The sequence below is a fragment of the Scleropages formosus genome, chromosome 10 (assembly GCF_900964775.1).
Source record: "Scleropages formosus chromosome 10, fSclFor1.1, whole genome shotgun sequence".
In the NCBI taxonomy this organism is placed as follows: Eukaryota; Metazoa; Chordata; class Actinopteri; order Osteoglossiformes; family Osteoglossidae; genus Scleropages; species Scleropages formosus.
This window is the reverse complement of record NC_041815.1, coordinates 6192387-6214119: the sequence shown is the minus strand read 5'-3', so window position 1 is coordinate 6214119 and position 21733 is coordinate 6192387. Positions and strand designations below refer to the sequence as shown.

The following is a 21733-nucleotide window of genomic DNA, read 5'->3' as shown; positions in this document are numbered from 1 at the left end:
ATTTAGCTCTAACCTCTATGTTACCAGCCTATTTAAATAGCAGCCTGTACATATATAAAGTAAAAGCCCCTGCTGCTACGTAAATAAACATAATGGACATTAGGGTGATTTATCAGTTTAGAGCTACTGCCAAAGGTCGCGGGTTTGATTCCCACCTCCGGCTGTAGTACCGTTGAGCAATTCACCCTCAGTTGCCCCAGTAAAATTACCCAGCTGTTTGAACGAGTAAATAAAGTGTAGGTACCTTAACATTGTAAGTCGCTTCAGAGGAAAGCGTCAGCTAAATGAATAAATGTAAATGTTTGCATAAAGATGTCACATGCGTGATGAGGTGGAACCACCTGTGGCTGGTTGTGTCTAAAGGTGCGCAGAAGTCGGACTGTTTTCGAACATACGTTTTGGAAGTCAGCCCTTTTCGGTGTGATGTTACCACAGAAGAGATGAGGTTTATCGAAGACCCATTTCAACACCTGCAGCGACTGCCTTTTTGGTTCCCAACCCCTTTGTCAGCACGGGAACCTCGAATTTACAGTCCTTCGTGCCTTTGGATTTCTTTTCTACCTTCATACGAGTCTCTAGCCAGTTCAGTAAATCTTTCTAAGACGTGTCTCTCAAGAAAAGAAAAGCAGAGTGGAGAGCTGAACAGCTGAGCATTAGCGATACGGATGTGATGACAGAATTAGTGAACGCGTACCGACATGCAAAGATAACAGTTTATAAACAGTATGAGAGAAGCAGAAGAGAGAGGAAAAAAGAGACAAACACCAAGACAAAAAAAAAAAATGTGTGGGAAAGTGCAAATGGGCAAAGTTAGCACCTTTAACCAACACTGGCTGCTGTGTTATGCTGTTGAGCTCTGCATCGATATCTTGACCAACAGCCCATCTTATAACTTACAGACTGTACAACACATAACCGAGAAGACCAGTTTATTTGGTCGATGTAGAATATAAAGTCAGTTTTGCCTTCGGGAATATGATCTGGTGAGCGTCATGATGAAGTCATCATAATCCAGTGCTCATGCAGCTGATCTGGTGGGCATCTGTGTGCACTTATTGTAAACTAGCTCATCAGTCCTGCCTTGTTTACTCAGAGTCAGCATCAGTCTGTGTAATTCATTTCCACACATTTTTCTAACACTTTCATCCAAAGCAACTTTCAGCTATTCACCCATCTGGGCTATTTTACTGGCTTCAATTTAGCTCATGTAAACTCACTCAAGGGTACAATAGCTGGAGGTGCCATTCAAACCTGCAACCTTTAGGTCCAAAGACAGTACCTCTAACCACTACATTACCAGCTGCCTTACTGAGTCTGTCAGTATCTCTGTTACCCTGTTTTGTTGTGCATGACAGCTGTTTTACTATCAAGTGATTGGGTTTTGCAGCTGAATTTGCTAAAAAGAACACACCTGCATGGAGAGCATCTTCTCGGGTACAACGAATGATATGAATACACATACACACACACACATTTTCAGAACCGCTTGTCCCATACGGGGTCACGGGGAACCGGAGCCGAACCCGGCAACTCAGGGCGTAAGGGGAGGGGACACACCCAGGACGGGACGCCAGTCCGTCGCAAGGCACCCCAAGCGGGACTCGAACCCCAGACCCACTGGAGAGCAGGACTGTGGTCCAACCCACTGCGCCACCGCACCCCCCTATGATATGAATAGTGGAGCACAATAGGAACCACGGAAAATTCATTCCAAAAATATCTGCACCCACTTAAACCTCAGCGTGGTTTCACGGATTGCATTACAATTCTTTTGATTTCATCTGTGTGTCTCACCTACGACCCCCTGCCCCCATCTTGTGCTCAAACTGCCAGCACTGCCCCTCTTCAGTAAAGAACGTGGTACTCCTCACACATTAATTAACCAAGTCTTTTTTTTTCAGAAACATGTCTTTAATGTGTGTCTACATTCTGAATGAATTATTTTCAGTAGCCTGTGTATACAGTGGTTAGAAAACCCATGGCTTGGAACCATGACAAACCCCAATGGCTTCAAGTAATCGCCTGCCCCTGGTGGCAAAACTGTGTTACTGCAGCCTCCTTTTTCCATTCTGTCAAGGGAAAAACAACTGGATAACAACAAAAGACCTCAAAAATATTCCATTTTCTTCTGCATTGCTCTGGAACATACGGCCAAATTAACACAAACACATTTTCATAACACGTGAAAACTCCGGGACATTTGGCTATTTCCTTCACCATTGTACCTATACACAAAGCCATACGCTGACTGCTCTAGTGTGTTTCTGTGCATTACCAGTATCACTGCAATACAAAACTCAGTCTGTGTTTACTAACATATTGAGCCATCATGATTCTTGTAATCATAATTCCACTTCACTGCACTGAATGTTGCAAACATTTACATGGCAAGAGAAATGCATGTCGGATTTAGTCGCAACACTGCTCTCGTCCTTAATGGCTATAATGCCGAGCCTCAAACAACTTTGAGAAAGACAAGAATACGAAAGGACTGCGTACAGCAATGCTGCCGATGTTTCGCAACTGCAGAAGTATTTTCTGCTGGTGCTGAAGCAGAATTAAAAACTGCAGGTGTCAAATGTTGGGTTGATGTGTAACGATACAGCTAAAGTGGTTTCAGAGGGTGAGCAGTACAGCTCGCGGGTTAATTTCCTCCGAGTGTCACAGGAAATGTTTTCAGCAAGCTGGCGGCACCTGCCATTTCATCAGGTGTGTCATTTCGTAGCGCATCGCAGCAACGCCTGCTGAGTGTCACACCGGGGAGCTCCACTTGTCATGATTCTTGCTGAGGGTTAGGGTTAGGACAAACCCATAATCCTAACCACAGCGTGACAGCTTTACCACGTGACGCCACAGACGCCGGCTAAGCTGAGCCGAGCCGAGCGCGTGGCTCTCACCCAGCTGAACATGGCTTTATTATGAAACTGTGATTTCTTTAAAATTCCTTTGGTCTTTTTAGCTTCGCCTTGTAATCTCCAACGTTAACACTTTTAAATTTTTTTCTCTTTTTTTTTTTTGCATATACTCTAAAAATAGAATAAACTTTCTTTGACTCTATATAACACATTTTGTATGACAGCAGCCCCTCTGCAAAATGGAGGAAAACGTCAAGCGCTGGTCCGTGAACAAAGCGATACACTTCCGCACCCTGCTGGAGCAGCATGACGCTGCAGTTGTCACTCAGCGCATTGTCTCCAAACACTGTTTGGAGGGTAAGTCTCCACTGCTGTGCAGGTATTTCGATTTCTTCCGAGACATCCGCTCACTCAAAGCACTCTGCTGTCGCAGAAGTTGTCACCTCTTTATATTTCACAATACATTTAAAAGAAGTCCGTTGTTCTAAGGATTTCGAATATGGAAGAGAAAAGTCTGCTTTGCTTTGCTAACGGTGAAATAATACTGAACCACGGCCGCAGGCACGGCTGGGTACTGAAGTTTCCCGGAAAAGTTTTCACGTCCAAACATCCCGTGCAGTGGTGGCTTCTTTTCAAAATAATAAGTAAAACGCAATTAAAAGAGCAGGAATGAAACTGTCGCAAACAGGAGGTCAGAAGTAGCCTCTGCCAAAAGCAGGGGTCAAATGTCCGATCTCTGCTTCCGTGTGTGTGGGCAGTGATGGGGTGATGGGTGGCCAGAGACTCAGCATGACTGAGCTGGTGGACCCGTGATGATACAGGCTTTGGGTTTCATCAAGCCACTCTAATCCCATGATCCACTTCAATCTCCTGGGCTCCTAGGCTGGTTCCCCTACAAGAAGAGAAGGGAGATAACAAGGTGGATAAAGTCCTATTTCAGCGTAAGCATTTTACTGGAAGAACGAAGCTTTCAAACGACGAAACAATTCAAAAGTGAATGCTTGTTAGAGTGAACACATGCCATTTTACGCTCTTCATTTAACCCTAAGCGCTTGGCACTTTTAAACACAAACAGACACACACACACACACACATTTGCTGAAGCCGCTTGTCCCAAGCGGGGTTGCGGCGAGCCAGAGGCTAACCCGGCAACACACGACGTAAGGCTGGAAAGGGAGGGGACACACCCAGGATGGGCAAACAAACAGAGACACACACACACACACATTTTCTGAACCGCTTGTCCCATACGGATGGTTTTATCTAAAGCAACATATAATATCAGCTACCATTTGCACTGTGAGTATTTTTGTATTAGCAACTGGGGGCAAGTGCCTTAGTCAAGGGAACCACAGCAATACACACATCAACCGCTTGTCTTATGCGGGGTCGTGGGGAGCCTAACCTGGCAACTCAGGGTGTAAGGCTGGAGGGGGAGGGGTCGAATCCAGGACAGGACGCCAGTCCGTCACAAGGCACCCCAAGCGGGACTCAAACCCCAGCCCCACTGGAGAGCAGGACCCGGTCAAACCCACTGTACCATCGCACCCCCTTACTCACAGCAATAATGAAGCTTAAACTGTCAACCTTTGGGTTACAAGGTCATGCCCTTAATCACTACCCTACCTGCTGCTCCAACACACGAACGAAAAAAGTCAAAGTGAACTATATTGCCATTCCAGCTATAGGTGGGTCACACATACAGGGGAAGGAAATTTCGTTACAAGCGCACTCTGGTGCACGATACAGGCAACAATGGCGGTCATCAGACCATGGTGTTCAAAGAAAATAATCTGCAGACCTTGGCCTCTGCTGTTTCTCCACACTGGGTGTTTCGCTGTGGTTCCTGAGCAGCGGCTGGCAGCGGCTCTTCCGGAGCCTCCTTCCCAGCACTTCCCTCCTTCGCGGTGCTTTCCACAGCAAAGACATCATCTTCCTCCTGCACTGCCGCCTCTTTCTCCGCGCTGTCCCCGTCGCCGCCTGTTTCGGCAGCCGGGGCAGGGCTTAGAGTGAGGGCAGGGCCAGGGGAAACACCATCGTGGTGCTCCCCTGCAGCCTCTGCAGCCTCTGCAGCCGCTCCCTGGCCACCTCCGGCCATCGAGGCATCTGGCGAATTGACGGCGGTGCCATCCTCTGCTGGCAGCACCTCCTCATTGCAGGACTTCCTGTGCTGTCGCGTGGGTGGGCGCCGCTTGAACGACAGCCGGGGTCGTCCCTAAGCGTGCATAGAAGAGATACGCTCAGTGTGCTTGGTCAACGCTGTTTGGGAGTGTTCAGATGGCATGAGCTACACCAATAACTAGCAGCTGAAGTTTATCATTATTATCATTTATTCCTTTATTCCTGTATACGGCTGGGTAATTTTTACTGTATCACTTCGGTTTAAGTACCTTGACCTGGGGTACAATATCAGGAGCAAGCTTTCCGTCCCGTTCCCTTCTGATTGCAAGGCAACGGCTCTAACCACTACGCCCCCTACTGTTATGTGTCAGTTATCATCCGCCAGTCATTGCTTTTGGTAACGGGTATGTCTCGCTCAGGATCGCTGCAGCTGACCCGAAGTAACTGTCTGCAGCACGCTAATGTCCTAGTGGACTTCACCGCATCACTTCACACACTCACACAAGCGTAGCTGTGAAGCCCCGAAACAAACGCAGTCAGCGGTACTACTCAGAGAAAGGAAGCGTGCGAGCGCGAAAGTCGAATGGGAGGGAGGACTAGAGTAAGAGGATTAAGGTACAAAACTCATGGGGGGTGGGGGGGTTACTGTCAGCCTAATCAGGTATAGGACATAGGGAACGTCCTGAGGGACATGATAGACGCGTGTCCCTGAACACACCTCCTAAGCTGATGTGATGTCAAACATACACCTCCTTTCCCCAGACTGTGCTGCATATTGTATACTTTGCTACTAGAATTAAATTATGAAATATGTACAGTTCATCTACACATGACTTTTTATGCACATAAAATATTTCAAATAAAATTTTCTAAAAATTGAAAAAAAAAGGTAATTTTCACAATTTGTCTTCCGTTTTGCTGATTTTTCCAGTTTTTTTTTTTTTTGGAAAAATCAGGGTTTTTTTCTTTTTTTAAATACCATTTTGATGCACTGGAGTGTCTGGTAATCAGATACTGGAATGACCAGATACTTATGCTGCTACATTACAAAACAGTGTACAGTTTACAGTCCATGTCCTGTGAATTTACTGTCCTGTGTATCTACTGTTCTTTTCTGTATATTTATTGTCCTGCACTCATCTCACACTGTTGTGTATTTGCACTTTAGTACTCTTGTGTGCTCTTCTGTGTTGCACCATGGTCCGGGAGTAACGACATTTCGTTCCGCTGTATACAAGCTACAGTATACAGGGGAATGACAATAAGAAACCCGCTTGACTTGACCAGACAGTCCAGTGCACCAAATATTATTTAAAAAAAAAATATCCCGATTTTTCAAAAAAAAAAACAGAAAATAAATCAGCAAAGTGGAAGACAAACGGTAAAAAAATTGCTTTATTTCAATTTTAGTTAAATTTTTATTTCAACTGTTTTACGTGTAGCAATCTTAACAATAACAAAAATATTTTTATTATCAATGCATCATCCAATATGGCATGTCTTTTCCCATCATATTTAGCAATATTGCGCTGTGTTTTCTTAAAATAAAAGATTTTATTTACTTATAAGCTTAGTATAATGTCAAAACAATATGATACAATGCAATGTACAATCTCCAGCTATAGCACCCTTGAGCGAGGCACTTACCCTAAATTACTCCAGTAAAATTACCCAGCTGTATAAATGGGTAAATAATCGTAAGTATCTTAACATTGTAAGTCACTTTGGAGGAAAGCGTCAGCTAAATACGTAAATGTTTGTTGGAACGACATGTCAGGTGTGGGACTGCCCCCACCCCCCCCCCCCCCCCCCCACCCCACAAGCCCCGCCCCACCGCCGGTACAGTTCTCACACAAGGATGAATGGTACTAAAAGTAGTAAGACGTCATTCTGCCCTCTGGATCGACTTAAAGGCAATGTTGGCACATGCGTGTGACCCCCTCGGGCCATAATGAGGTAACGAGCCTAAAAAAAGCCTATTAAAAAAAAATCACCTCAAGACTTTAAACCAGTAAGTGCACGTTCATGCCTGCCCTCTCACACAGACACACATATACACACTTGACTGACGCTGTGTGTGTTGCCATGTGTGAGCTGACAAGCCAGGGGTCGTGAAAATACCCCTGCAGCTGGTATCCGTCGGTGACGGAGCCATCCTCACCTTGTTGAAGCTGGGAAGCACCGACCCCTCGGCGGGCGTCTCGAAGCCGGTAGGCGCCTCCTCTTCGCTGGTGGGCTGTGGGGGGGACGTCGGTGTCAGCGGAGGGGTGACAGGGGGAGTGGTGCCGGGTGGCTTGGGCTGCAGCTTCGCCTCAGGGTTCCGGGTCAAAGGCAGCAGGGATGTTGGGGACAAGGAGAGGTTGGCCTGGACACAAAAGGGGACACATTCTCTCACTGCACATTAATACTGGACCGTGGACACACACACACACACACACACACACACACACACACACACACACGAAACAACAAGCTTCCCTGGTGGTTCCTCGCAGCGAAGGTGTCTTCTCTTCTGCTGTCGCAAAGGAGACACAAACAATCCCCTACCAAGATGGACTGACTGGGTGCAACCCGAGGGACGTCACCCGCCTAGGGCTGAACACGAGGCCCTACCTGCACGGGAGAGCAGAGCAGCAGAGAGAATCGGCAGCCCTTCTGCCCCATTGCTGCAGCGCTTTGACGTCTCGGTTTGTGTCGACAGCTCCCTTTCCTTCTTATCTTATTAGCTCGGTTGGCCTGGGTTTATCCTCAGGTAATCAGGACACCCCCCCCACACACACACCCACTCACACACACACACACACACACACACACACACACACACACAGGCACCTCAAGCTTACTTGCAGGGTCAATTCTCTCCACTAGGTGGCAGCATCACTCAGAGCCCCTGTCCACTTATAGTAAAATAAACATGGATTTGCTGTTTTAAAAAGTACCGATTAATGTTTCGTTGATAGGACAGGAGCTCCGCCGGACGAATCGCTGCCGACCTACACTATGGAATTAATGAGAAATACGGCTCGTTTCGCGTTGATGGACGTGGTCATTATCTCACGGCTCTGGCTTGTTTTTGCGCCAGACATCAGAAACGGCTCTATTTTCGGGTGCGAGTCAACGGCCCTTTCGTCACACAAGCCAGATAAAGCAGCAATGTAGGGAGATTAAAAGAGGGAAGCGCTCTCGGACTCTGCAAACAACACGCTTGATTTGCGCAGCGCGCCGACGCGTTTCGGCCGGCGTTCCCACCGCGCCGGGAGGCCCCGTGTGACGTTTTCGACGGCGAGGTGGCTCGCAGCACGAACCTGTAGCTTCTCAATGAGAGCCGAGTTGCGGTTCCTGCTCTTGGATGCCTGGGTGGATCCGACGGCGGGCTTCTGCGACAAAGAAAAGAGGAGAGCGTCCGTCAAAAGGACAGCTCACGGCGCCGTACAAGACATTCAGCAGAGCCTTTGCCCTCCAGGCCGAAGTCAAACATTCCCTCTAGCCTGGTACTCTTTACTACTCGCTGAATTAATGCGAAATGAAGCAAACTGCACACGACACTGTGCCTTCCATGATGACGCTTTAACTGCACTTACGGATCCACTCATTACACTGTTGCTCGCAATGTCTGGGACAGCTGGTAGTGCAGTAGTTAGCTCTACTGCCTTTGGCTCCATAGGTCATAGGTTTGCTCCCCACCTCCGGCTGTTAACGACATCGGCAGAATGGTGGCGCAGCACCTGGCTATTGCCAGAGGATGTGGGTTTGATCCCTGCTCACTCTGTGTGGAGTTTGCATGTTCTCCCCATGTCTGTGTGGGTTCCCTCCAGGTGCTCTGGTTTCCTCCCACAGTCCAAAGACATGCTGTTCAGGTTCCCCATAGTGTGTGAGTGACACAGAGACAGAGAGTGTGTGTGTTCCACTGATGTATGGATGAGTGATCCAGTGTAAGTAGTGTATCTAGCAGTGTAAGTCACCACAGTGAATAAGGTGTGGGCTGATAACACTACATAGAGTTCATTGGAAGCTGCTTTGGAGAAAAGTGTCTGCTCAGCAATTAAATGTCTTGTTTGGGAGCTCAGAGTTAGTTGGTCACAGAGACATGAGCAGATATCCACTTGGTGCGGTGCTTCTCTTCTTTCCTACTCTTGCAGTTTCACGGAGCACACAGGGTGCACGCGTTAAGCCGGCACCGGTCAGCGGCCGCAGCGGGCTGTTTTTAATAATAGCACGGTCATTTCTGTGGCTGACTGGCCACAAATCCGGCAGGAGAAAACTGAAAACCAGCTCGTGCATCAGGCCCTGTGGAAATGTGTCTCTGTCTCTAGTGGTTTTTTTGCCGCAGTTGTGGACAGGTATTTGCTGCTCGCTTTACCGTAGTATTGCCTTCAAGTATGCGCAGCGAGAGCTCGAGCCAATACTATGGTAAAGCGAACGGCAAATACCTGTCCGCAGCTATTGTCTTGAACTGTGCGATGCGATTTCATGTGCGCGCGCAGCTGCTGCGGGCACAGGGGTGCGGTACCACCCTACAGGTTATTCTTCATTCTGCTGCTATCCTGCGTAGGCGCCCCCCTCGGAGTCTGTGACACCACTCAGGTGACTTCGTAGAATCAGGAAGTAGCGACCGCGCTTCTGCTCATCGGGCTGGAGAGATGAAAAGTGGGAAGGAGGGAGTGTGCGAGAGGCAGGGTTCGAGAACAAGGGGGTGGGGTTAGGGAAGGAAGCGAAGCTGTGGTTGCAACCACGAAGTACACGCGGCCGTTACCGGATGGTGGTAGAGAGACACTTCTTCCGCTCCATTTCTTCCTCAATACCATTGCTTGTGTTGCTTAACTAAGAAGCTGACAGACTCTCGGGCCACTTCTGCGTTCACTTCCATGCTCTGTAAATAAAGCGTGCTTCGCACCTGCAGCTAGCCCCGGTCTGAAGACCACCTGATTTGTTGGTTTTTATTGCAGCCGAGCTCTTTAATAATTATTACTTATATTGTGGGGATGTGGTGGTGCAGCGGGCTTGACTGGGTCCTGCTCTCTGGCGGGTCTGGGGTTCGAGTCCTGCTTGAAGTGCCTTGTGATGGACTGGCGTCCCATCCTGGGTGTATCCCCTCCGGCCTTGTGCCCTGTGTTGCTGGGTTAAGCTCTCGCTTGCCGTGACCTCGCTCGGGGAAAGCAGCTTCAGCCAGTGTGTGCGCGCGTGCCTATATTGTCCTTAACAACTATGGCACCAGCTCGGCGACTCACATTTCTCCAAATCCTGCATCTATGCCAAAAATGTACATAATGTAATTTGTCGCAAAAACTTTGTATTACCTATCGACTCATGTATTGTTACTGTTAAAGTGATCCATTGTGAACATTTCTACCCTCTAGCAATTCTGTAAGTAGCTACCCATGCAATGCATGCTGGTTGGATGGCAAAATCAGACAAACTGGCTGTACTTCGAGAATCACGTGTCTGCATCTATGTCTCTCTGTCCGTTGGTTAAAACAAACTTGCGTTCGGTCGGAGTTGTACTTCGCTTTGGATAAAAGCGTCTGCTAACTGAATGTATGTAGATGCAGAATGTAAATGTAACTCAAGCTACATTCTCCGATGACTGTTTTGGATGGAAGAGAGTGAATACGATGGGTACAATTGTGAGGTAAATCAGACAGGGCTAACAGCTGTGCTAAAATGAGAACCAACATACACAAGGAGATACCAGGACCAGGGGTGAGAGCCTCTGCCTTGGGAAACTTTCTTTGGCCCCATGAGGGGGAACCACATGCTAGTACCTTGTTATTACATCGGTATAGCAGGTACCATAGCTGTTAAGGCCACAAAGTGATGGTTGTCAGAGTAAGTCCCTCCCCTCACTCCAATTTTTACCCTTGAAGAACTCTCTTACCCTGAACAAATCCATTGTAAGTATGCAGCTGTATAATAAATGAGTGAAATACAATAAGATGCTTTAGATGTCAGCTAAGCAGCAACTATAATAATCACTGCCTGCAACAAGTAGGCAGGTGGACATGGAGGAAAAACACACAGGAAGAACACAGTGGCAAACCATATGAGTCTCACCTCTTCATGTCTGCTGGGTATCGGGAAAGGTTGACCTTTGAACTTCTCTGCCAGCTTGGAAACAGAAGGCTTGACTGGGGGTTCCTGAAAAGCATGGGGTGCGTGGCGTTAGATGGGCTCTGAGTGCATGCTGTTCATGCAGATACAGCCTGTACTCCTGTGGACAATGGTACGGGTGCCCAGCGAGACTCGAAACAACCGTATGTGCTTCTTGCAATCAGTTCACTGAAGTATACCATCATTTACCGCTTGGGGCACTTTGAAGAAAGCAGCCGATCTATCAATGAGAGAAGTCAGATGATGGTATTCCTGATCTCTCCATGGTCCACCCAGAGCGTGACCGGACACCCCTGGCACCCGAGTGTAAACTTTTCTTGAAGACTGGTACAATTTCTTTGCATTGGCCTGGAACTCATCATAGAAGAGCACTCAAACTTCTAGAGCTTCTGCCATCCCCGCCAACTGGAGAGCAGTATCCCGAGATCCAAAAAGTACAAATTGCAAGACGGAGGGGGATGTGATGTCGGAACTCGGGCTTGGGAGACGTAACAGCCTGTTGGTGCTCAGAGTGAATTAGAGAAATCACTATCAAAGGAATGCTAAACAGAAGAGAACATGAACAGCATTAGCCCACCAGATACCCTACGATTACCAGCTTAGCAGTGCGCCGTCGATTTTGTAGAATCACCAGCCAGGTTCAAGTCGTGCAAAATCAGTCTGGCTTCACTGAGGCTCAGTTAAGTGTGTTATGGCCCCCGCCCCTGTATGAAATAACTGTACAAATGCACATGTTTATCTGAGAGCACTTGCAGCTAAAAGCCAAAAAGGATGGAAATGTAAAAGTTTTCCCGCTATTAATGAGCGCTTGAGAGAAAACACAGCACAACACTGACATGTTTTCAGCTTACTATCATGTTGCTGCTTTCCAGGTGCCCTCATTAAAAAAAAACCTCTCTTTTTCCTTCTCATTTAAATTTCTTTTTTAACAAGTTTAGTGAGCCCTGCAGGTTTTTAAGCTACAGTGGAAAAGCTGACCACATGATTTAAGGCAGGGTGGTGCTCCTTAAACCACAGCGATAAATAAAGGGTTTTTTATGTTTTATTCCTTACTCAGAGCCTCAGTATATGAGCTGGGATATTTCTACACTGTCAAACACCAAGAAGGAGACGTTCACTTACAATTACCCAGCAAGAACTAGAGAACAGCATAAAAACGGGAACCCAGTCCGTCCTAATCCTGTATGCCTTTATATATCTTTTCCAAAGACCTGTTGCTATATATAAATCATGTCAAAACAGCATGTCTGTTCTTTTTTTATTATTTCTCCACGTCACGCAGAGCCATTGTTATTATGGATAAGCCAAAGAGCAACAGGAAGCAGCATGAAGAACAGCTGTATTTTCTTTAAAGCGTCATTTCCTGCTTGGAAAGCCGTGGTGATCAGATGAAACTTTTTTTTAATAACCCCTGTCCTTTTTGTTCAGCTTAATAATGACCATGCACAGTTATGCAGTTGTCTGCATGCAGGATGCACATACATAAAACCTTAACCTGTGACATGACCGTGGACAATCCTGCTGTTGCTATACAAAGGATTATCAATAACGTTTTGGGGAGAAGGAGATCAACATGAAAGGAATACACTGAGCAGCACTTGAAGTGTGGCGGCTCAGTAACAAAATGCACAAATGGGAGAAGAGAAAAGCCTAAGTTAAGAATATCGTTTGTTCACTTGTTGCGCACAAGGCTGAGAACATTTCCTTTCTTTTACGGAAAGGACGTGCGAGGCCTGGGACGCACATGGCGAAGACGAGGCTACGTCATACAGCCCAAAGACAAACAGAGTGACGTGAGAAAGCTGGAGGACTGTTGCAGGCTGGCTGTCATCTCCTGTAGCTCCATGGAAACAAACCCATGGTCTAGTCAACTGTAAGACAGCTTGAGCAGAAGAAGGATAGAGTAGCGCTTTGAGCCATCATCTGTACGGATTCGTGGTGCTCCGGTCCGAATCCCGGCTCCTGCTCTCCAATCCTTAAACAAGCTGTTTACCTTGAGTTACATCAATAAGGGTTAAACCGCTGTATTAATGGATACATCATTGTTAAGGTATTTTGTGGAGGAGTGTCCAATGTAGGCCTAATTTCGAGGACTGAAACTGCTGTCTCATATGAGTAGCGGTGCCTGGAACTTCATGTTCCTCAAGAGGAGCACTAACAAGAGATCATTTCTGGCGTTTCCATTTCTAGTCTTTAGAGCTTCCATTACCGTATTTCATCTCCTAAAGGCCGCAGTGAGGCAACGCTCACTTTCACAGACTTTCATAAGCTTCCTCTCTAATTCCACTGATGGCCTCATCCGCCTTGACTGCACTGCTGGCATCTGTCTCTGCACTAGTGGACAGAGGATGCTGTGGAGACCATAGCCTTCTCCAGTATCTTCAGTCCATCAGCTGTGTGGAGACATTGAAATGGACCAGAATGGCAGCCTGGACATTCTCTCTCAGCTTTTGCACCATGTGTTTCTAAGTTATGTACAAGCAGCAGGTGGCGTAGGGGATAGAGCTTCTAACTTCTACTCCTGCGGCACTACCCCGGGCAAGGTACTTACCCTGAATTGCTCATGTAAAACATTACCCAGCTGTATAATTGGGTAAATCATGATAAGCTGCTTAGTGTACAAATTTAACATTGTAAGTAGAGTAGATTTGGACAAAAGTGTCAGATAAATAAATGGAAATAGAAGGCGGAATAGGGACACTGGACAGTCCCAAGGTGGCAGGTCTACTGGTTGAACATGTCTCTTCTAGAGCTGATGATGCTCATTCTGTGCGTAGCTCACATTCGGACACAAGAGCTCTGGCTGCAACAGTGCAGTAATCTGTACTCGCTTCCATTATCACTTGAGCGCCTGCATGTGGAAAAACACTTCCCATGGCATTCCTGCTCTTAAGATACACACAGCCCACCTAAGGGTGTAGCCAGACCAAAATTCATCTGAGGCACAGATCAGATGATCTGGGACGTGCACGCTTTTCCTCGGTCGGTGAATCATGGGACATTTTCGTTGTATTTTCTACTATGCATTTAAGTGATCTAGTAATATTCTGTTTAAAAAAATGGTTTGAAAATTTCAAAAGCATGACCTCAGTGTCGCTCTTGGCCGCTATGGCCATGTTCCTCCCCTTGTTCCTTCTCCCTTCTCTGTTTTCTCCACTCTGTGAATGATCTCACTCGCTCCACCTCCTCTTTCCTCCGAACTGTTGACCGGCTATCCATCTGCTGTCCCTCACAATGTGCTCTGCCCTAATCCATGTCCCACCCCTCTCCTCACTTGTCTTCTGTCTCCATTTACCAGTAAAATCATCCAGTAGACAGTCTCCTCCTTCCTGTTTTTTGTGACACAGACCTGAGTGTCTCCCTTCCATACTGAAGAGCAGAGTGCATTGATCCTCATGAGAGTGGCTCCACCTTCTAGATTGGTTCTCAGCTTCATCTGGATAAGGTTGAGGACAAAGTTGAGTCCCTCTTTAATCAGTATATGCACACACACACACACACACACACACACACAGATGATTGTTCCCATCATTAATGGAAACCATGTTCGCTCTTACTGGCCAGCTTTTCCTTAATGACAGAAAGTAGAGTCCTGAGTGGCAGCAACAAGGATGTGTGGGAAACTTCTATGGGGGTTCATGCCTCATCTATTTTGGAGGGACACGGCCTGAGAACGAAGCTCAGCCCTCCCAAGGCTCCTGGCTCCATCCACAGGGGAAAGGGCTTGTGATTCTACTGTCACAGAGCCAAGTGAGGCACGTTACTGTACTTTAAAAACAGGGACCGCAGCCAGGAAGTTAACCAGTGACACGTTTACAGCAGCCAGATGTCGTTTCCCAACTGGGAATCACTGGTTTCCACTATATTTTCCCATGAGCGGCTGGCACAGACCGCATAGCGAGCACAACACTGCGACTGCTCTAAGCCTCTTGAGCAGCAGAACCTCTGTTTAGAGAATCACAACAGTAGGCCAACCAGAATACGCACAGCCACAGGCACGAGGCACAGATGCAGAGAACCAATAGTAAAGGCACACATGGAAAATTGCCAGGGTTGCAAAATCACTTCTTCTAGGAAGTATTACATCTTTTTTAAATTAATCTGTTTGAATGAAATCTTAAATGTGTCTAGAGACTACTCTTAAACAGTTGAAGAGAAGATGCGTTGACTTTCTGAAGGGAGGGATGAAGCAGTAGAAGGTGGAGATCCCTGGGGGCACAGGCAGGGCGAGCCCCTTTCCACTGGCTTAGTGCGATCCACCCTGCTTTACACTAACACACTCTGAGCAGAAAAAGAATCCAAATTAGATCAGTTGATATAAGTTTACGGAAAGACTCATGGATGAAATTAAAGCCAAGTAATGTAAATAGCCTGTATTTTAGAAGAAACATCAGTCACACTATGCATCATATCAGAAGTGAAAGCGTTTACCTACAGAACACAACACATAAACTTGTCAGTCTTCTGATACGGTTCATGAAAATCCCTGAGGGTCATTTAAAGTCTCATTTCGAATCTGTTTATGACGCATTTCTAGCACTGAGGGAAAAGGACCAAAATTTGTAACATTTAACATGTAGCTGTAAAGCTTCTTATTCCAAAAAAACTGAAACTTACACATACAAACACAACACCACGCTGTCGCAGCACACTGAACCCATAACAGGACCAAGCACACACTTCCTCCCTCTGCAACCGAGTGTTCCTCATACCCCACTCTACACAGCTCCTGGTCCAGGCCATGGTGATATCCTCCCTGGACTACTGTAACTCCCTCTTTTCTGGTCTTCTGGCCTCCACCGCTAACATTTTACAACTGACACATAACACTAGTGCCCAAGTCATGTTTGACCTGCCCCAAAGCGTGAACTTGTATCTCTGCTGAACTGCAGAATCCAACCGAGGATTTAAGAAAGGTCCCAAAACTCATCTCTTTTGGACATATTTCTGCCCTGAATTCCTGACACCTAAATTTGTATGATTATCTATGCTTCTACTATTTGAATGTCACTTCTATAAGCAGCTACTTGAGTCAAGTGTACTAACAAAACAGTGGTATCAAACATGACTTGATAATTGTGTATCTGTATTAAAGCGCTTCAGCTGTTACTGATGGCAATTTTTATAGCTTTAAATGAACACAGATTTGAGAAATGTGTGGTAAGTTAATAAATCCATTCCCCATTAGACTGAAAAGGAGGTTAAAACGAACTGGTGATGGAGGAGTAACACCATCCCAGAAAGGGGCTCCATGTAGGTTTAGGCTTTTCATCCAACCACTTTGAATCATCCTGGGACACCCTCACAAAGTAGGGCTTTGTCTGTTGCCGATTGGATTCACCAGCACATGGATGCTGAGCACATGACTCTGTGGAGGAGAGAGGACAGCAGGAAGCCTGCAGGAAGACTCACTGGCTCACACCCGATAGGAATCCCAACACGTTCTCCTACAGCCCAGACAAGAAGAAGCTCCATCTGACTGTAGATGGCTGATTAAAACACATTTTTCCAGGTTTCTGTTGAGCAGAGCAGCATGGTGGAGTTCCTAACCTTGGATCATTTTAATCAAGTAAAGACAAATACGACCAAACAGAAATTACCCTTATTCAAGTCATAAATATGTGTGAGCCTTAAGACAGTCAATAGCATTCATTCATTGAAAACTACGTAGATCACGTGCATTGCAGCACGACTTTTATGTGTCTTCTTGTCCTGTGCTGTTGGCCTACATGTGAGCATGTAGAGAATTTTCAGCCTCCCCCACCACGAACTGTGTCACTGAGAGTCTATAAACAACCCCAGCCTATTCAGAACAGAATTAACAAAGATTAAAACAAACAAAACTAACACAGACATCATAGTGCTGAACTTCAGGTTAAAAAACCACCTACAAACTTAATGTAATTTTTCTTTCAGTTGTAATACATTGCTTTCCCAAAGTACACAGGCAATGCCAGCTAAAATGTATGACTTACTGTTGTTCATGAGTATATATGTGTTTTTTTTTTTTTAAAAAACCCCTAGAAGTAAAATGACCCTTGACAAAATGAATTCTCACCTCAAAAGAATTGACTACTGCTGGTGGATTAAAATAGCAGAAACACTCAAAAAATATTAACAGACATGCATTACATTTCCATACCATATAAATTTGCCATAATTTTATTTGGCCTGCTGGTTTTGAAGAAGTAACACACTGAAACACAGAACAAAACAAAGGACAGGAAGTGGAGAGTTTTTTTTGTTTGTTTTACATAATGTCTCATAACACGGCCACATCGAAAAATAATTACATATTATACTTGGATTCTGGGGGCGCGGTGGCGCAGTGGGTTGGACTGGGCCCTGCTCTCCGGTGGGTCTGGGGTTCGAGTCTCGCTTGGGCTGCCTTGCAACGGACTGGCGTCCCGTCCTGGGTGTGTCCTCTAGCCTTCCACCCTGAGTTGCCGGGTTAGACTCTGGTTCCCCGCAACCCCGTATGGGACAAGCAGTTCAGAAAGTGTGTGTGTGTACTTGGATTCTTAGAGAAATCTGGTAATTTTACAATGTGTGATGCTGTGTATTGACTCTATAAACAACATGAAAGCATAAAGTGAAAGAAATGCTTTTCCATGTAAAACTTCCCAGTTTTAAAAATAAACACAGAAATTTTCCCGTGAGCCACATAAGTAAGACAGATAGCTACCACTTCTTTTAAAATGGTCTTCTGGCATTGTTAAGGAAAAATAAACTCCCTTAACAGCCTCACAATTAACTATCATTCTCAGAAACTTACCATTTTTGTTTTCTTATTTTTATCTTTTGTTCCAACGGAAGTAAGCTTTCACATCTTGACTGATGATATCTAACTGTTTGAGTTTTGAAACTGCCACACAGAAACCATGCTCTCCTCCAGCACCTTGCACACTACTTACTGCCACTTTACCTGCTGAAAAAAATGCCTGCAGCACTTGTGTTAATTGATCATATTTACAAAGTGACTGATCATAGAATTTTAACTGGCTGCACACACACACACACACACACACATTTTCAGAACCGCTTGTCCCACACGGGGTCACGGGGAACCGGAGCCTACCCGGCAACACAGGGCGTAAGGACGGAGGGGGAGGGGACACACCCAGGACGGGACGCCAGTCCGCCGCAAGGCACCCCAAGCGGGACTCAAACCCCAGACCCACCGGAGAGAAGGACTGTGGGCCAACCCACAACTGGCTGCAAGTCTAAGTATTAATTTTAACCCGTAAAAGTAGGTACATTCTAATCTATATAAGGAAATAAGTTTGAGAGCCATACAAAATGAGCTACAATACAACAGGAACAGGTGTGACATCTGCTCTTTTTTATTCTTAAAACAGCACTATACTTTAAAACTGTGGTTTTATCAGTTTTGCCGCGACTTAAGCAATAACAGGAAGCAAGTACAGCGAAGGCCAAGAACAAGAGTAAAGGAAGTAGAGTCCTAGACCGCCATCAACCAGTATACTGTTTGGGTGGTCATCATGGAACAAACAAGTAACCAGATAAGTAGAGGAACTGTAGGTGTCCTCAGTGAATGTACACAGAATTGTGATTCGAATTTACAAATAGAGATCCAACATGCGCAGCACACAGACCAGTCAACACAGTACAACTTGAACACCTGAAAAGGTCAAGGCACCATACTTGAACCACTGGCCATCATGGAAAAAGTATACCGTTTTCTCCGAAAATGTTTCAGTTCAAGCAATCTTAGTGCTACAGGTGCGAGACACACCAGCATGTGTCTTCAACAACCATCGCCAGGTCAATTTCTCAGCATTCATCATAAGATCTGGTCGCTTCACAAAGCAAACAGTCAAACTTCCAGCTGTGGGAGCCAGTAAAACTCATCTGTGGACTCTTAAAGGCTCAGTAATCTCACTATCACCAGAAGTGTACGGTTCTGCAAGCTAAAAACATCCACGTGAGCAAAATGTTAAGTGGCCAGTGTCTCCACCAACTGCTCAAGATGTTATTTTTACCCCTTTTATTTTCCATGAAGGTTCTCAGCAGCTCTCACGTAGATAGGTGCCCCAGTTGAAGATACCTGTCCCGCAAAAGGCCGTCATCTGCTGGTTATATGTAATTTCACACACACTGTTTTGCTTGTGTAGTTATTTTTAGGGATTCAACCTATCACTTCACTAAACTCAGGTTACCGTTAAAGTTCACGACACGGTTCCAACAACCCGAAAACACACAATTACACAGCAGACGGCAGAACCGCAAGATCCGCCTGGTGGCTCCCAAAATGTACCTTTTTTCGACAACGTTGTTCAGCAACGCACACGCGAAAAATGCATTGAAACTATTTCCGTGATCACTGTGACAAAAGCAAAGAAACGGGTAGACGGGAGCGAAGAGTGAGAATATGGAAGTTTCCTTCTTTCTTGCCGCTTGAGCCACAAATTCCCTCGCCACAGAATCCGACTTGTTGCATGGGTTAAGAGTGCTTTTTCCATGTAAAACCAGCCATGCTTTTCAAATCATGACACGAAAACACTTATTTCACAAACTGGTGGGCTTGCATAAAATTTTGTGCTTCTTATGCAACGGTTCAGTCCCAAAAATTCCAAGGGATGGGGCCTTGAGAGGCGGAAGTGAAACTAAATTGAATTAAAATGTGCATATTTCTTTCTGTAAAATGCATTAATGTGACGACTGCAGGCATTTTATACATCGTGTTGTTAAAGAACTGCGGACCATCTTGTTTATTTGGTGTTGCTCGGCATGCGTTTCTTCGCACGTGCGGGCCTATTCGTCAGAAAGGACATAACTGGGTTGTTTCCCTTAAGATTTAAGGCAAAGGAACTGAGTCCTTGAGCTGAGGAAACATGGTATTTTAATTGTTATTTAAATCACTTTTCATCTTGAGTAGCTCACTCCTTAGTCCAGTTTTTCTTACAATGACAGATTATCAGCTTTAGTGGTTTACACATTATTAATACACCACCACGTCCTATTCCTTCCTGGTGTATCATGAGTTTCGAACCAACGCTGCACTATCTGTTGTTCCCGGGCTAGAAGTAGGAGGCTTTATGTGCTGGGTTTCATTGTACGTGTAACTGTGAACGCTGGAGATACTGTCACCGCGGACACACACACATACATACACACATGCGCGCGCACGCAAGTCCACGGACAAACTACCACTGACGTAAAAAGCTGCAGCGCGAGACCGCGGCACGCGCGCTGTCATGTTCGGAGAGAATGACTGAAGCGCGCGAAACAATGCCAAACATTGCCAGATGTGTTGTTGAAAATCGTTTTTACCTCCATTCCTGAGAATTTCCAGCCGGCAAAGTGTTTCCTTATTTTTACCGAAACGCCGTTAAAAAAAAGGGTCCGTCAGTCAGTTTCCCTCTCTTTCTCTCCTCCTCCTTTCGCTTTACAGTGTGTGAAGCTGCACGGTGCGCTGCTGGTCTCACGGGTGTGTGCCCTTTTATAGTCGCTCTCCCTCTCTCGCTCTCTCTCTCTCTCACACACACACACACACACACACACACACACATATGCTATGCACACACACCCTAGAAGAGTGTGTGCATCCTGCGGCCAGAAGGAGAACTGGTCGGCCAGCATCTCGACAGCTTCCACAAAGTGCCTCAGTCAGTGTTTCTGAGCCGCGAGCCTAGTTTGTGAGAATACTTTTACATGGGTAAAAAATCCCGCAGCCAATAAAAACAACTAAATATGTCTCTTTGTCCAACAATGCAGTCATTTAGAAAGCGACAAGTTGAAATGAAGACCAAGACAGCTTCAACAATGTCCTCCAAACGCACACTATCCGTAGTGTGTATTTCCACGGAGTCACTGTACAGGGTCCGGTTCTGTCCACTTCCGCAGCATTACTGTACGCTGGGTCTAGTTCTGTCCACTTCCGCAGGGTTACTAAGCAGCATAGAGATCATGATGATAATCGAACCAGGGCAGAGAGGTCCAGGATGTCAAAAGTGACTTACGACATTAAGCTGCTTACAATGATTTAACCATTAATACAAGATGTGTAGTTTTACTGTATCGGTTCGGGATAGGTACCATGCTCAAGGGTACAGCAGCGGGAGGTGGGATTTGAATCTGGGTCCTTCTAGACCAAAGCTGTGGTTCTAAACTTTGCACCACCTGTCGCGCCTTCCAGTCGTGAGTAGAATGCCCATCTCTCCTGTGTAATCCCATACAGTGTGTATGTCTCAATCACAGCTTGTACCAGTCCCAAAACTTGAGTGTTTACCCACACATCAGTTAGAGGCTCAGCACCGCCATGTTTCGCACACCTCCGACAGATCAGCGCTTAGTCTCTGTTACGTGACCGCACTTCCTGTGTAGCACAGATAAATTGCTCATCTCTGAATACATAGCCCTGCTATGCTGATTTCAGATGTGTGTGTGTGTGTGTGTGTGTGTGTGTTTGGCATATCAGTGCCTCATTTGTTAATGTACTTCCTACGGAGTCACATCAGCATTTCTCTTAAGGACTTTTGGAATTTCTGCGCATGACCCCCAAGAGCACGTGATCGCTCGTTTCCTGTTTGCAAACCACACACAAGATGCACTCGTTTGCGCTCTGAAGCCATTAGGAGAAAAAGCCTTCTTCCTCTTTGCCCGACTCTCTTAGTCAACACTTTTTT

The 21733-nt window shown here is 46.0% G+C and overlaps 1 protein-coding gene across 1 annotated transcript; it reads right to left on the bottom strand.

Annotated features, from left to right (window-relative positions):
* Nucleotides 1–1921: 1921 nt before the first annotated feature.
* On the bottom strand, nt 1922–20528 carry zgc:153184 (capZ-interacting protein). Its single transcript, XM_018765175.2, has 6 exons — nt 20379–20528; nt 11028–11111; nt 8282–8353; nt 7138–7341; nt 4657–5070; nt 1922–3747 (listed from the first exon to the last, which is right to left on the bottom strand). Exons 1-6 carry the CDS (start codon nt 20382–20384, stop codon nt 3718–3720), a joined length of 810 nt encoding a protein of 269 aa, XP_018620691.2. The 5' UTR covers nt 20385–20528; the 3' UTR covers nt 1922–3717.
* Nucleotides 20529–21733: the final 1205 nt, after the last annotated feature.

Bases quoted from the DNA above. Each gene is read 5' to 3' on its own strand.
- zgc:153184 (XM_018765175.2), bottom strand. The intron at 8,354-11,027 runs GTGAGACTCATA...TCTTTGTCGCAG, and splicing joins TACCCAGCAGACATGAAGAG to AAGCCCGCCGTCGGATCCAC. The intron at 7,342-8,281 runs GTTCGTGCTGCG...TTTTGTGTCCAG, and splicing joins CTCTCATTGAGAAGCTACAG to GCCAACCTCTCCTTGTCCCC.